Here is a 14,889-nt window from a genome sequence, read left to right as displayed (position 1 = left end):
CAGCTCACACTGCCGCATCTACCTTGGATACTCAAAGCAGCTCTAAAGCATCCTCTAGCAGAGGATATAGCTTGTCCATGGCTTTACACACTTTCAATCCCAGGTCCGGGGTATCCCATTCCCGGAAGAGCAAATCTGTAGCTGAGAAATGAAGAGGAAAGGAAGAAGCAGGGTCTCTCAGACCCAGCAACACCGGATCCATAGCACCCAATTTAGATTCCTCAGGGGGACCTTCAATGCCCAGTTCAGCTAAAATAGAAGGAATAAGGGGACCCAACTCCTCCTTTCTAAAGAGGCGCACCATCTTAGGGTCATCCCCTTCCACAGCATGCACCCCACGCATTGTGCCTTGATGCTGTAAATCAGGGTCTACATCCATCCCCTGTGGGGGCTTGGGCAGTAGGTCTAGGTCATCTGGATCATAATCCTGACTAGAAGTACCTGTAGTAATCTGGGGAACCCCTGACCGATGGGGACGCTTAGATGAGCAGGCTCTGCACCTCCCTTAGAGGTAGACCTTTTCTTAGCAGAGGGTTAGATCCTTGAGAAACTACCTTTTTACCAGACTGCAGCTTCCCTAACTTCCTCTCCTTGTAAGCTTTATGAAGCAATAACACAAATTGTGACAAAAAAAGAGGAAGAGGAGTCAGAGGCCCCCTCGAGGCTATCCTCCATTGCAGGGGAATTAGGCTGTAAAGGTTCCCTGTCCCTTGGGAAACCTTGCTGGGGAGAAAGAGGAGAAGGTAAAACCCCCTCCCCCAGCGCTGCACGAGACACAACCCTGAATGACTGGAAAATGGTTCCCCGTTCCCATGCTGAATGGGAACTGATCAGCCTCAGAGTGAATTGCAGCAGACATCCCAATCAGGACTGGGGCAGACTTTGATTTAAATAGTTTTGCCATTTACATTTTTTTTTTTTTGGCTCCCGACAGCCTCTCCCCCTCCCGGGATGCAAGCCGAGCAAAGGACCTCCATGGAGAGCCGCGCGCAGACCGACCTGCACACGTGGCAAACGGACAAACGCGGCATCGACTTGTGACAGGAAAATAAAGACAAAATAAATTAAAGAAAATTCAATGAATAAACAGCAAAACGAAAGGCAAATACCGCGCTGCGACAGGGAGTGAAGGAGAGAGAGCTGGTGCGGGAGAAAATGAAAGCAAAAATTTTTTTAAATTCTAAAACTTGCAGGAAGTGGTCCAAGGTGCTGATCCCTTTGGGTGGAGTGAACTGGGCTCCCCGGTGTCGCACCCAAGCTGCTAAGTAGATAAGTAGGGCCCTTGACCTTGTGAAGCAGCTGCCTCAGACCAGTGGGGTATGGTTCTCTCAGAACCTAACGACCACCTGGGAGGCTAACGACCACTGTGCTGCCACAAGCTCCTTTCTTTTATATTCTTTTTAAATAAAGCTGAAATAATCCAGAAACAAAAGACAAAAAATTCCCCTAAACTAACTAAACACAAGATAATCAATTTAAGCACACAGCCCAGACTGTAGGTTTGGCACCTCTCCCATCTGCTGGAGACAGAAGAATACTGCCGGACTGTAGGTGGCACCAGCCTATTTATAGGCGGAGTTTGTTTTGATAACTGCTCTGTCTTCATCTGCTAGAGGGGGGACAAAACCCAGGAGTCTGGACTGATCCAGGTATGTACAGGGAATTTTTTTTGTCTTTTTTTTTTAACTTTTTTTTTTTTTTTTTTACTCTTCGCGACCTCTGACTTAATATTGCCATGATATTAAGTCAGAGGGTGCATAGAAAAGCAGTTTTTACTGCTTTTCGGTGCACTTTCCCGGTGCCGGAAGAATGGCCTATCCAAAATCTAATTTTCTCATGTTTTACTTGCCCATTTTTTTTGCCTCTTCCTGTCACACATTATTTCCAGGATCAAGCAAGGGGGATGGGGTCATGGAAGAAAAGAAACAGTCCAGGGTAGAGATTAAAGTAACTGCAAAGCACTTACGAGTCTGTGTCAAGTGAAAAGTAGTCATAGAGCTTGACTATGCGTGGGTGATCCAGCTCTTTGTGAATTCGATACTCTCGGCAGGCATGTCTAGGGGGAAGGAAAAAAAAGGAAATGTGCAAGGCAGACTGGATAGAAGATAGCTGAGTGTTAAAGCTGCACAAATGCAGCCACACAGAATGAATGTAGATCAGGCAGCACCCTGAAACACAAACATTAACTCACAGGCCGATGCAATAAAACGTGCGGGAGAGCTGGCGCTCCAAGGCGAGCTCCCGCTCTCCTGACACGCGCCCAGGCACTTCTCTTGGGTGCGTGATTTTGTATTTAAATTAGGGCCCATGCTAATAAGGAGGCACTAGGGATACTAGTGCATCCCTAGCACCTCCTTATTAGCGGAAGAGGCGGCTGTCACAGGGTCCAACAACAGACGCTTAATTTTACCAGCATCGGTTTTCGGACTCGCTGACAGCCACGAGTTTGGAAAACGGATGCCAACAAAATTGAGCGTCCATTTTCAAACCCGCTAATTGGCGGGCAGATTTTTTTTTCGGGGGTGGGGGGGGGGGGGGGGGGATTTTTTCTGCTTTTCTGTACACTTTCCTGGTGCTTTCTATGGTTAACGCCTGCGTTAATTTCTGAGAGTAAAATGTGCAGCTTGGCAGCACATTTTACTTTCAATATTCCAGGGTAATAACTAATAGGCTCATCAACATGCATTTGCATGTGATGAGCGCTATTGGCTTTGGGGTGGTTGGCTGCGCGTTTTCCACGCGCTATTACCCCTTACAGCATAAGCAGTAATAATAGCGCGTCTAAAACGCGTGGCCAAACGGGGGCAAAATGGTGCGCTCAGCCGAGCGCACCATTCTGTATCAGCCTGTCAGTTTGTAAAACCTGCGATGAAGAAGAAACATATGTACATATAGCAGGAGAGAAACATAAGGGCTGAAACGGAGCACGACAATATTCCAGACAGGGGTGGAGGGGGGTGTTCTTGATGAATTAGCAGTTATTTTCATTATACCAGAGTCATGCCTCCTTTCTTTCATCAGAAGTAGGAGCCAGGCTTGGCTATCTGCATAGGTCTACCAGGCCTGTGCCTAGGGTGCCAGAATTCTGGAAGTGACAACGTTCCAAAGATTGCAAAATGTTGCTGTGGATCTGGGATGTAGCAGCAAGTTCCTGCCTTGTTACAATGGTATAGTTAATTTCACTATCAAAGAGTTTTGCAGCCCTGGTGCTCTACATAAGATCTGGATGTTCTTACCTGCTATCTCTGCACCAATTACAGCCCAGCAGGGGCTGTGACATAAGGGCTGAGCCAACAAGATACTACCCTGGGCTCCTGCTCACTACTAGGAAGGAAGAGGGCAGGGGCACCAACCATACCTAGTGGCAGTAACAATCTAAATCTAGCACTGGGTGTGGCAAGATGTTTGCATAAATACACGGCACAGGGAGCAGGGCAATACCAGATGTAAGGAAAGAGAGGGCTGATGCGAACGACATACAAATTCTCATACCCATTACTGAATGCGGACGATGTACAAATTCTCATACCCATTTCTGATAACCTCCCCAAAGCCATCAACACTTGGGAAAAAGCCCTTACAGCAATCAACGACCTCCTTAGTAACCTCAACCTCGCCCTCAACACAACAAAAACTGAACTCATGCTGATTGCACTGCAACATAGCATTAATATCATACCCACATCTGCCTGATCATTTACTCAACATGTAAGAGATTTAGGCGTTACACTTGACCACCAATTCAACCTAAAAAAAATTATCAACAATACAATCAGAGAATGCTACTTTAAACTCCACTCTCAAAAAACTAAAACCCCTGTTACACCCTAATGACTTCCATACAGTACTTCAGGCCACCATCTTCAAAAATCGACTACTGCAATACCATATTACTAGGCCTCCCTAAAAACACAACATACCCTTTGCAGATGCTACAAACTGCCACCGCCTGAATCCTCACCGGCACTTGCAAACGAGAGCACATCTCCCCAACTCTAGCCTTACACTGGCTTCCAGTAGCATACCGAATACAATACAATACAAGACCCTGACTATCATCCACAAATCCCTACACAATCAAAATATGCAATGGTTCAATGACTCTATAATGTTTCGCACCCTCACAAGACCTATCAGAACTCAACACCTATCCACACTACACACACCATCTCCCAAAACCACACACCTCAAGGCTACAAAACAACATGTACTATCCATAGCTGGGCCAACTCTCTGGAACACCATGCCAACTGACCTAAGACAAGAACTGTGCCCCAAAAAATTTAAACAAAAACTCAGACATGGCCATTCAAGCAAGCCTACACCTGTATATCCCCTACAGAACATTAGAACTTTCCAATTCTACTACTACTTCGTTAACCTTCAAGCTTTCCTGCAGAAACCCTTGTTTTATCTAATGAGATAATTTGTATATTTATTAGTAACTATTAGTTAATTTATTTTTATTACCCGGTTATCTTTCACATATACAATGTTTCCTCATTATAACCTTCCAAGTTATCTTATTGTTTAATCTCAGTTTATTGTAAAGCCTTGTTAAGCTACGTTAATGTTCCATGTAAACCGATATGATGTTCCCAACGAATGTTGGTCTATAAAAATGTTAAATAATAATAGTAATATGAATAGGTGACTATCATCAGGAGTGGAAATATAACCTGCATAGAACTACAGATCAACTGGGTGAACACTACAGAGATTACAGGATGCAACAGACTTCTTCCAATGATATCTTGCTATCAGAGATGCAGCATTTCAAAGTTAATAACACTAAAAAGTTATTTTTTTCAGCATGAGGATATACTTTAGGGCCATACAATTTTTAGAATCATTTCAGTAGGCAGCTTTAAAAGCAGCAAAGCTAACAGTGTTTTTCTTTTTTGAAAGAATCCATGTCACTAACAGTCTTTGCTCACAACCAGCTTTCCATGTAGATTAGCACCGCCACCATGTGGGGGAAAAATCCCTCACTTCCTTGTAGTCTAAGCTTTTCCCATAAAAACATGAAAATATCTGATGAAGCAACTGCAGCTAAGTTTTACTCAGTAAAGAAATACTAAACTTTCCCGCTGTCTGCTAAATGAAAGACATCACTTTAATATGGCTTACTTGTGATAGTTTTCTTTTTTCTCATCCCGCCAGTTTTTATTTAATTGGTGAATTTTTACAGCTACGTATCTCTGCTCTGTTAAGTCAAATGCCTGCAAGAAAAAAAAAATTATAGCTATACAATGCAAGGTTCCTCATTAGGAGTCACCATTCAGAAAAAAGATCTAGATGTCATAGTTGAAAATACACTGAAATCTTCTGTTCAGTGTGCAGCAGCAGCAGCCAAGAAAGCAAATAGAAAGCAAAGTTGCTTACCTGTAACAGATGTTCTTCCAGGACCGCAGGATGTTAGTCCTCACATATGGGTGACATCATCAGGATAGAGCCTATCACGGAACACTTGGCACACTGAGCATGCCCAGCATGCAATCAACCCTGCATCCAGCAGGGGTCCCTCCCTCAGTCTCATTTATAGTAAAATTAAGAGTGAAAAATAAATAATAAATCATTAGCGAACCCAACTCTGCGGGGTGGCGGGCGGGTTTCGTGATGACTACATCCTGCTGTCCTGGGAGAACACCTGTTACAGGTAAGCAACTCTGCTTTCTCCCAGGACAAGCAGGATGGTAGTCCTCACATATGGGTGAATAGCGAGCTGAGGATGCCCGAGTAAATGTACCAAAAGCACCCAATGACGTGCAACAGGCACAACAACTGGGGTGGGTTTGGTTAAGAGGGAAGTTGGGTTACTAAGCTGAGAATAAATTGCGCAGAACAGACTGGCCAAAAATGGAATCTTGCCTGCCAGCCTTGTCCAGACAATAATGAGCTGCAAAGGTATGGACAGAACGTCATGTAGCAGCCCTACAGATGTCAGTGAGAGGCACCGAACGGAGGTGCGCTACTGATGTTGCCATGGCTTTTATAGAGTGTGCTTTCACGCGTTCCTGTAGCGGAAGGCCTGCTTGTTGGTAGCAGAAGGAAATACAGTCTGCCAGCCAGGATAGGGTTTGCTTGCCCACCGGAACTCCCAGTTTGGTTTTATTGAAGGAGACAAACAGCTGGATGGAATTCCTATGGGCTGCAGTGCATTCCAAATAAAAGGCTAGCGCACGTTTGCAGTCCAAGGAATGCAGCGCTCACTTACCTGAATGTGAGTGGGGTTTTGGAAAGAAAGTAGGTAGTAAAATGGATTGATTTAAGTAAAATTCAGATACTACCTTCAGTAAAAATTTAGGATGAGTGCGAAGCACCACACAATCATGGAGAAATTTTGTGTAAGGTGGGTATGTTACCAGCACTTGTAACTCACTGACTCTGCAAGCTGACATTATAGCTAGGAGAAAGAGCACTTTCCAAGTGAGATAACGCAGCTCGCAGGAGTGTAGAGGCTCAAACGGAGGTTTCATGAGCTGTGCTAATACCACATTGTGAACCCAAGCAGGGGCCGAAGGACGAAGTGGGGGCTTTAGATGTAGTAAGCCTTTCATGAAGCGCGCTACGAGGGGTTGTGTCGATATGGAGACATCCCCTATGCCCTTGTGGTAAGCGGCTACGGCACTGACATGGACTCTAATGGAGGAAGTTTGTAGACCAGACTCCGATAGGTACCAGAGGTAGTCTAAGAACTTCGTTGTGAGGCAGGTAAAGGGATCTATCTCCTTTGACGTGCACCATAAGGAAAATCTTTTCCATTTGGAACGATAAGATTTCCTAGTAGAAGGCTTCCATGAAGCTATGAGGACTTGAGATACAGTGTCTGAGAGGTTTAGAGATTGTAGGATCAACCTTTCAACATCCATGCTGTCAGGAACGGGGCCTGGAGGTTCGGATGACGCAGCTGTCCGTTGTTCTGCGTTATCAGAGACGGATCTGCTGCCAGGCGAATTTGCTGATGGATTGAGAGGTCGCGAAGGATGGGAAACCACACCTGAAGTGGTCAGTAAGGGGCTTTGAGAATCATTAAGCCCTTGTTTTGTCGTAACTTGCTGATGAGTGGAAGTGGAGGGTAAGCATACAGGAGACCCTCTGCCCATGAGATAGTGAAAGCATCCCTTGGGGGTGCCCTGTAACTGCGATGTAGTGAGCAGAAATTTTCCACTTTGTGGTTGTGAATAAACGCAAAGAGATCTGTGTGTGGATAGCCCCACCGCCGGAAGATTTTCTCTGCTACCGTGGGATTTAGGGACCATTCGTGAGGACGAAAGGTCCGACTCAACTTGTCCGCAATCTCATTGTCCACACCTGCCAGGTAAGTTGCTCTCAGGAACATGGAGTGAGAGAGAGCCCAGGCCCATATCTGTGCTACTTCCTGACATAGCAGGTACGAGCCCGTTCCACCCTGTTTGTTGATGTACCACATCGCTACCTGGTTGTCTGTTTGGACTAGGATTGTCTTGTTGGATAGGCAATCGAAGGCCATTAGGGCATACCTTATTGCCCTGAGCTGCAGAAAATGTATTTGCTGTTGTGATTCTGCTGCAGACCAGGTTCCCTGAGTTTGCAGGTTGTTGACATGGGCTCCCCAATCTAGGTTGAAAGCATCTGTTGTCAGTGTTAATTGAGGTTCTGGAGACTGAAAAAGTAGTCCCCTGAGAAGATTGGACTCCTGAATCCACCAAGCTGCCTGGTGACGTGGACATTGCTGGACATTGGATGGTGGGCCTGAGACCACTGGGATTTTGGGTCCATTGTGTTACTCTCATGGCTAGATGAGCCATTGGAGTAACATAAACCGAGGATGCCATGTGGCCCAACAAGGTTAGAAAATGACGAGCCGTTGTGGATCAACAAGTCTGTACTAGTTTTGCAAGGGTTGCAAGTGTGTGCTCGATCCCTTGGGGGAAAAGCTTTTGCCTGTATGGTGTTTAAATTCGCTCCAATGAAGGAGAGGATCTGTGAAGGAGTCAGATTGGATTTTGGATAGTTTATGAGAAATCCCAATGACAGTAGTAGCTGTAGGGTTAGATGAAGGGAGTTTAGAACTACCTTTTCGGACAGAGCCCTTAGCAATCAATAGTCTAAGTAGGGGTAGACGTGGATGCTTTGTCGTCTTAGGTACGCTGCTACTACTGCCAGGCATTTCGTAAAGACTCGAGGTGACTATGCTAGGCCGAATGGTAGGACCAGGTACTGAAAGTGACGGTGTCTGACTAGGAAACAGAGGTATTTTCAGTGAGATGGAGGTAATCGCTATATGCGTCTTGTAGGTCTAGAGAGCAAAGTCAATCTCCTTTTTGGAGAAGAGGGAGTAGGGAGCCTAAGGTTACCATTCTGAACTTTTCCTTATGCAGATGATTGTTTAAGGCACGAAGATCCAAGATTGGTCGAATGCCTCCTGATTTTTTTGGTATTAGGAAATATCGAGAATAGAACCCTTTTCCCTGCTGTAGAGTGGGTACTGGTTCTATGGCATTGGATCGCAGGAGAGTTGTTAGTTCCTCCTCCAGAAGTGGTGAGTGGTCAGTTAACCCCCACCCCGGACAAGGCGGAGAGTCCGTTGGTATTGAAAGGAAGTTGAGATGGTAACCTTGAGCTACTACAGAGAAGACCCATTGATCTGTAGTGATTGTGCACCATGTATTGGTCAAATGGCACAAGCAGCCACCCACTGGCAAAGATGGTAGAGGTGGAAGTTGACACTTGCTCTCTAGCTGGGAGTCAAAACCCTGAAGCAGGGCCAGACTGCGGAGCTGGCTGGGTATTTTGAGGTCTGGATTGACGGGCTTGACCCTTCTGATATGGCCTGGTTGGGCTAGTGCAAGTTGGGGGAGGATAATACCTATGAGCTTTATAGGTTGTCCTCTTGGCCTGAACAGCCGTTTAGAAGTAGAGGGAAAATCAGAGGGTACAGCAGAGAGCTGGTGCAACGTCTTGTGGTGGTCTTTGAGTTGTGCGACAGTCTCCTGTATTTTATCCCCGAATAAATTATCGCCTGTACAGGGGAGGTCTGCCAACCTCTCTTGAACGTCCGGCCATAAATCTGATGACTTTAGCCATGCCCATCTTCTGACACTTATTCCCGCTGCAGACACTCTAGAAGCAGTGTCAAAGTTGTCATATGCAGTTCAGACCTTGTGCTTCCTAGCATCAAGGCCTTTCTTGAGGATGGAGTTTAGCTGTTCCTGAAATTCTTCTGGAAGGGACTCAAAAGTTTTTCGGCAGCTTGAAGAGGTTTCTTGTGTACTGCGACATATATAGCTGGTAAGCCGCTATACGCGAAATTAGCATGGAGCCATGGAATACCCTACGTCCCAAGGCATCAAGAAATCTCTGTTCTTTCCCAGGAGGAGTAGAAGAATGGGGCCGAGGCCTTCTTGCCTTCTTCTGAGCAGACTCCACTACTACTGAATGGTGAGAGAGCTGGGTCTTTTGGAACCCAGGAGCTGATTGAACCAAGTAGGAGGCGTCTGTTTTCCGGTTCACTGGTGGTACGGTGCCTGGATGCTCCCAGGTACATTGTAGAAGTTCAAGGAGGACTTCGTGAACTGGTATAGACATAACCTCTTTGGGGGCATCCACAAATTGGAGGACTTCAAGCATCTTGTGCCTGGAGTCTTCCTCTGTTTGTAGCTTAAAAGGAATAGTTTCCGACATTTCCTTTATAAAGCTGATGAAGGACAGATCCTCTGGAGGGGAGCGTCTTCGCTCATCAGGAGGAGATGGCTCCGAGGGGATGTCATCAGTGTCCTGAGAGTCTGAGGTATCATCACTCCAGGGTTGGTATGGTTGATCACCAGCATCTGGTGGGCCTCCTGATGGCAGGAAGAGGCCTATTCCCGTTGGATCGGGTTGTGGCACCGATGGTATCAGAGGCACCAATAAAGGTCGATGCAGTACTGAAGACGGGGGAGGCACCGATGGAATCGGCGACTTTGGTGGACGTTTTGGTGGAAAAATCCACGATGGCCCTGGAACCGGCTCTGGCATCGATGATTTCTCATCCTCCAATGACCGGGGAATCTGTGTCGATGGCTGTGGACAGATCGGCGTTTTTGGAGGCACCAGAATTGCAACGATGAGCGTATCCAGCCTGTCCAATAATGGAGCCAGCACCGTGGGCATCGGATCCATGTCTGAGATCGGTGTCTGTGCCGATGGAGGTGGAAGTCCTTGAAGTGCTTGGATGACTGCCTCTTGAACCAACCGGTTCAATTCCTTGCGGAAAGCTGGTGTTTGGAAGACCAGTTCCAGAGTTAGAGGCAGCACAGGCATTGCCGGAGGATCCACCAGTGAGAGTGGAGTCTCTGCTCCTGGCACCACTGAAGGTGGGGAACGTCTCGATGTCCTGGGTATGGAGGAGGATGAGTGCTCCTCTGCGTGGGCCTTCTTCTTTGGTGGCTCTGTCGATGCAGACGTCAAGGCTTTGCCTGGACCAGTGGACGGATCCTTCCGATGTCAGAGTTTTTCCTGGTGCTCGGCTCGGTCTTTCTCCGGTGCAGAGGTTGAAGAGGTGGACATCTTCGAGAGGGATCCAGCCGACTGAGAATCACTGGTGTCCTGCCGATGCCGAGGAGTTGAAGGCGAAGGCGCCGATGACGTTGAGGTTTTCAGCGGAGTAGGCTACTTAGTTTGGAACAGAAGCTCCATTTTCTCTAACTGGGCCCGGTGGCCCTTAGGGGTCATTTGGACACAGTTGGTACACGTTGCGACGTCATGGGAAGCCCCCAAGCATAGAACACATACCTGATGCAGGTCCGTAATGGACATTGTCCGTGGACAATCGGAGCACCTTCGAAAACCTGTCGCCATACTTGTTAGAGAAAAAATTAACCGCGGTGCAGTCGGTGGCCGTTGGGCCTTGAAGGGGAACAGTTGGTAACCAACCACGAAAACGAGGTAAAGCCTTACCTAACGTTAGTGGATATAGACAGTCGATAGGGGGACCCTGGATGGTGTGAAATTTGTCAAAATGTTTTGAAAACGTTCCATGAGGAAATTCTGGTCAGGAAGATGTGTAAGAGCTCCTCAACCCGCGTGGCTTCTGCTGCGCAGAAAAAAAAGAGACTGAGAGGGGGACCCCTGCTGGATGCAGGGTTGATGGCATGCTGGGCATGCTCAGCGTGCCAAGTCAAAGTTCTAGAAACTTTGATAGAAGTGTTCCATGATAGGCTCCATCCTGATGATGTCACCCATATGTGAGGACTTACCATCCTGCTTGTCCTGGGAGAATGCTAGGGATTATTATGAAATGGAGAATAAAGCAGAAAATATTATAATGGCTTTGGTGCGACCTCAACTTGAGTATTGTGTGCAGTTCTGGTCATCACATCTCAAGAAAGATATAGCAGAATTAGAAGAGGCACAGAGATGTACAATCAAAACGATAAAAGGGATGGTACGATTCCTCTGTGAGGAAAGGCTAAAGAGGTTAGGACTCTTCAGTTTGGAGAAGAGATAGATGAGGGAAGATATGATAGAGGTCTTTAAAATGAGTGAAATGGAACGAATAAATGTTAATCAGTTGTTTACTTTTTCCAAAAGTACAAAGACTAGAGAACATGCTTTGAGGTTATACTAGGAAACATTTCAAACTAATAAGAGAAAGCAGAGTTGCTTACCTGTAACAGGTATTCTCAGAGGACAGCAGGATGTCAATCCTCACACATGGGTGACATCATTGGATGGAGCCCAGCCCAGAACTTTGATCTCAAAGATTCTAGAGCTTTCAAACATGCCCTACTGAGCATGTGCAGCTGTAGTTATCACCCTACCCCCTAGGCAGAGTTCCTCAGTCCATGATAGAGCTAATACATAGAGAAACCAACTCCCAGGGGAGGGAGGTAGGTTTCGTGAGGACTGAAATCCTGCTGTCCTCGGAAAACACCTGTTACAGGTAAGCAACTCTGCTTTCTCCGAGGACAAGCAGGATGGCCGTAATCACACATGATGATTCCCAAGCTATAGGTTGCCCGCACAGGACAAAGTGGGGAAACCCACAGTACTGGAAGACTAATCCAAATTATGACTACACAATGCAAGGTTCCTCATTAGGAGTCACCACTCAGTAAAAGGATCTAAGAACCATCGTTGAAAATACATTGTAATCTTCTGCTCAGTGTGCAGCAGCAGCAGCCAAGAAAGCAAATAGAATGCTAGGGATTATTAGGAAGGAACAGAAAATAAAACAGAATATCATAATGCCTCTGGTATTGCTCCATGGTGCAACCTCATCTTGAGAATTTTGTGAAGTTCTGGTCAGCACATCTCAAGAAAGATATAGCAGAATTAGAAAAAGGTACAGGGAAGGGTGACCATGATGATAAAGGGAATGGAACAATTCCCTTACAAAGGAAGGCTAAAGAGATTAGGACTCTTCAGCTTGGAGAAAAGACGGCTGAGGGGAGATATGTTAGGTCTATCAAATGAGCGGAATGGAACGAGTAAACGTTTATCAGTTGTTTACTCTTTCAGAAAAATACAAAGACCAGGGGACACAATGAATTTACTAAGTAATACACTTAAAACTAATAAGTGAAAATATTTTTTTTACTTAATTCATAATTAAGCTCTGGAATTCGTTGCCAAATATGTGGTGAAAGTTATTAGGATATCTGCTTTTAAAAAAGGTTTGAGAAGTTCAGGGAGGAAAAGTCAATTAGCCGCTATTAGAGTTGCGGAAATCCACTGCTTATTCTTGGGATAAGCAGCTTGGAATCTATCTACTCCTTGGGATCTTGCTAGGTACTTGTGACTTGGATTGGGCACTGTTGGAAACAGGATCCTGGGCTTCATGAACCTTTGGTCTTACCCAGAATGTTCTTATGAAAGCACCACCTTTCTCCCATTTGCCTGTGAGGCAGCTGACCCAAAAACGGGTCTAGGTGGGAAAAGTATTGGGTTCTACAAAATAAAATCATAGTACAGACAGACAGCAATACCCCAATGTGTAACAGAGGCTTCTAAGGCAGGAGTGTGATGCAAAATTCTAGCAAGAAGCATATTTTGCCTCATGAACATAAGAAATTGCCATGCTGGGTCAGACCAAGGGTCCATCAAGCCCAGCATCCTGTTTCCAACAGAGGCCAAACCAGGCCACAAGAACCTGGCAATTACCCAAACACTAAGAAGATCCCATGCTACTGATGCAATTAATAGCAGTGGCTATTCCCTAAGTAAACTTGATTAATAGCCGTTAATGGACTTCTCCTCCAAGAACTTATCCAAACCTTTTTTGAACCCAGCTACACTAACCACATCCTCTGGCAACAAATTCCAGAGCTTTATTGTGTGTTGAGTGAAAAAGAATTTTCTCCGATTAGTGTTAAATGTGCTACTTGCTAACTTCATGGAATGCCCCCTAGTCCTTCTATTATTTGAAAGTGTAAATAACCGAGTCACATCTACTCGTTCAAGACCTCTCATGATCTTAAAGACCTCTATCATATCCCCCTTCAGCCGTCTCTTCTCCAAGCTGAACAGCCCTAACCTCTTCAGCCTTTCCTCATAGGGGAGCTGTTCCATCCCCTTTATCATTTTGGTTGCCCTTCTCTGTACCTTCTCCATCGCAACTATATCTTTTTTGCGATGCGGTGACAGAATTGTACACAGTATTCAAGGTGCGGTCTCACTCATGGGACTATTACAGACAGGGTTTTGGATAAGCAAATCCTGACAAGCAAAATAGGTCTAGATCCTCATGGATAAGGAAAAGGCCTAGTGAATCAACCAAGAGAACTCTTTGACAAAGGCCCCACAGTTTTCTTCGGTGTCACAAGACAACCGATAAACCAAATGGGACCAGAAAGCTCTCCAGAAAGAAACTGCAGGCCATTAGCATCTGAAGGACATAAAAACATAGAAATGATGGCAGAAAAGGACCAAATGGTCCACCCAGTCTATCCAGCAAATCTATAGTAGAATCTACTACACCGTATAGGTTATCCCATGCTTATCAGTTTCCCAGAACATAAAAGTCAGGTTCCTCATTGGTTGCTGTTTAAATTCAGTTCCCTGTTACCGCCATGCTTCTCAGTTGAAGCAGAGAGCAATGTTGGAGTTGCATCAAAGTATCAGGCTTATTGGTTAAGGGTAGTAACCACTGCACCAGCAAGTTACCCCCATGCACTCTTTTCTTCATTTCCATCCTTTAGCCTTTAGGGATTCATAGTACTTATCTCCCATGGCTCTTTGAATTCTTTCACTGTTTTGGTTTTCACCACCTCATCCAGAAGGACATTCCAGGCATCCACCACTGTCTTCCGTAAAGAAATATTTTCTGACATTGGTTCTGAGATGTCCTCCCTGGAGTTTCATTTCATGACCTCTAGTTCTACTGATTTCTTTCCAAAGGAAAAGTTTGATGTTTGTACAACAAACCTTCCTTGTACAACTAACCTTTCAGGTATCCGAAGGTCTGTATGATATTTATTATTTTTTATATACTGACATTCGATCTGAGATATCACATTGGTTTACATTCAGGTACTGGAGGTATTTCCCTATCCACAGAGACCTTACAATTTAAGTTTGTACCTGAGGCAATGGAGGGTAAAGTGACTTGTCCAAGGTCACAAGGAGCAACAGCGGGACTCAAACCCTGGTCTCCTGGTTCGTAGCCCACTGCTCTAACCACTCTGCTATTCCTCCTCCTCCTCTCTTCCAGAGTATACATAGTCATATCCTTCAGTCTCTCTTCATAGGTTTTCCGATACTGACCCCACACCATTTTGATAGCCCTTCTCTGGACTGCCTCCATCCCTTTTGAGATAAGGGCTCCAGAACTGAACACAGTATTCCAGGTGAGGGGCACCACTTCCTCCTTTTTCTTACTAGTTATTCCTCTCTCTATGAAGCCCAGCATTCTTTTGGTTTAGCTAT

The 14,889-nt window shown here is 45.6% G+C and overlaps 1 protein-coding gene across 1 annotated transcript in view; it reads right to left on the bottom strand.

Moving 5' to 3' along the window:
• Window positions 1-14,889, bottom strand: part of TLK2 (tousled like kinase 2) — a 226,197-nt gene that overhangs the window by 10,782 nt on the left and 200,526 nt on the right. The window contains exons 15-16 of the mRNA XM_029572698.1: window positions 5,131-5,222; window positions 1,967-2,056 (exon numbers count right to left, since the gene is read on the bottom strand). Of these exons, the coding sequence (XP_029428558.1) occupies window positions 1,967-2,056; window positions 5,131-5,222 (182 nt within the window). The remainder of the gene's footprint in view (window positions 1-1,966; window positions 2,057-5,130; window positions 5,223-14,889) is intronic.

The sequence above is a fragment of the Rhinatrema bivittatum genome, chromosome 12 (assembly GCF_901001135.1).
Source record: "Rhinatrema bivittatum chromosome 12, aRhiBiv1.1, whole genome shotgun sequence".
Taxonomy (NCBI): domain Eukaryota; kingdom Metazoa; phylum Chordata; class Amphibia; order Gymnophiona; family Rhinatrematidae; genus Rhinatrema; species Rhinatrema bivittatum.
This window is presented reverse-complemented; position numbering and strand designations above follow the sequence as displayed.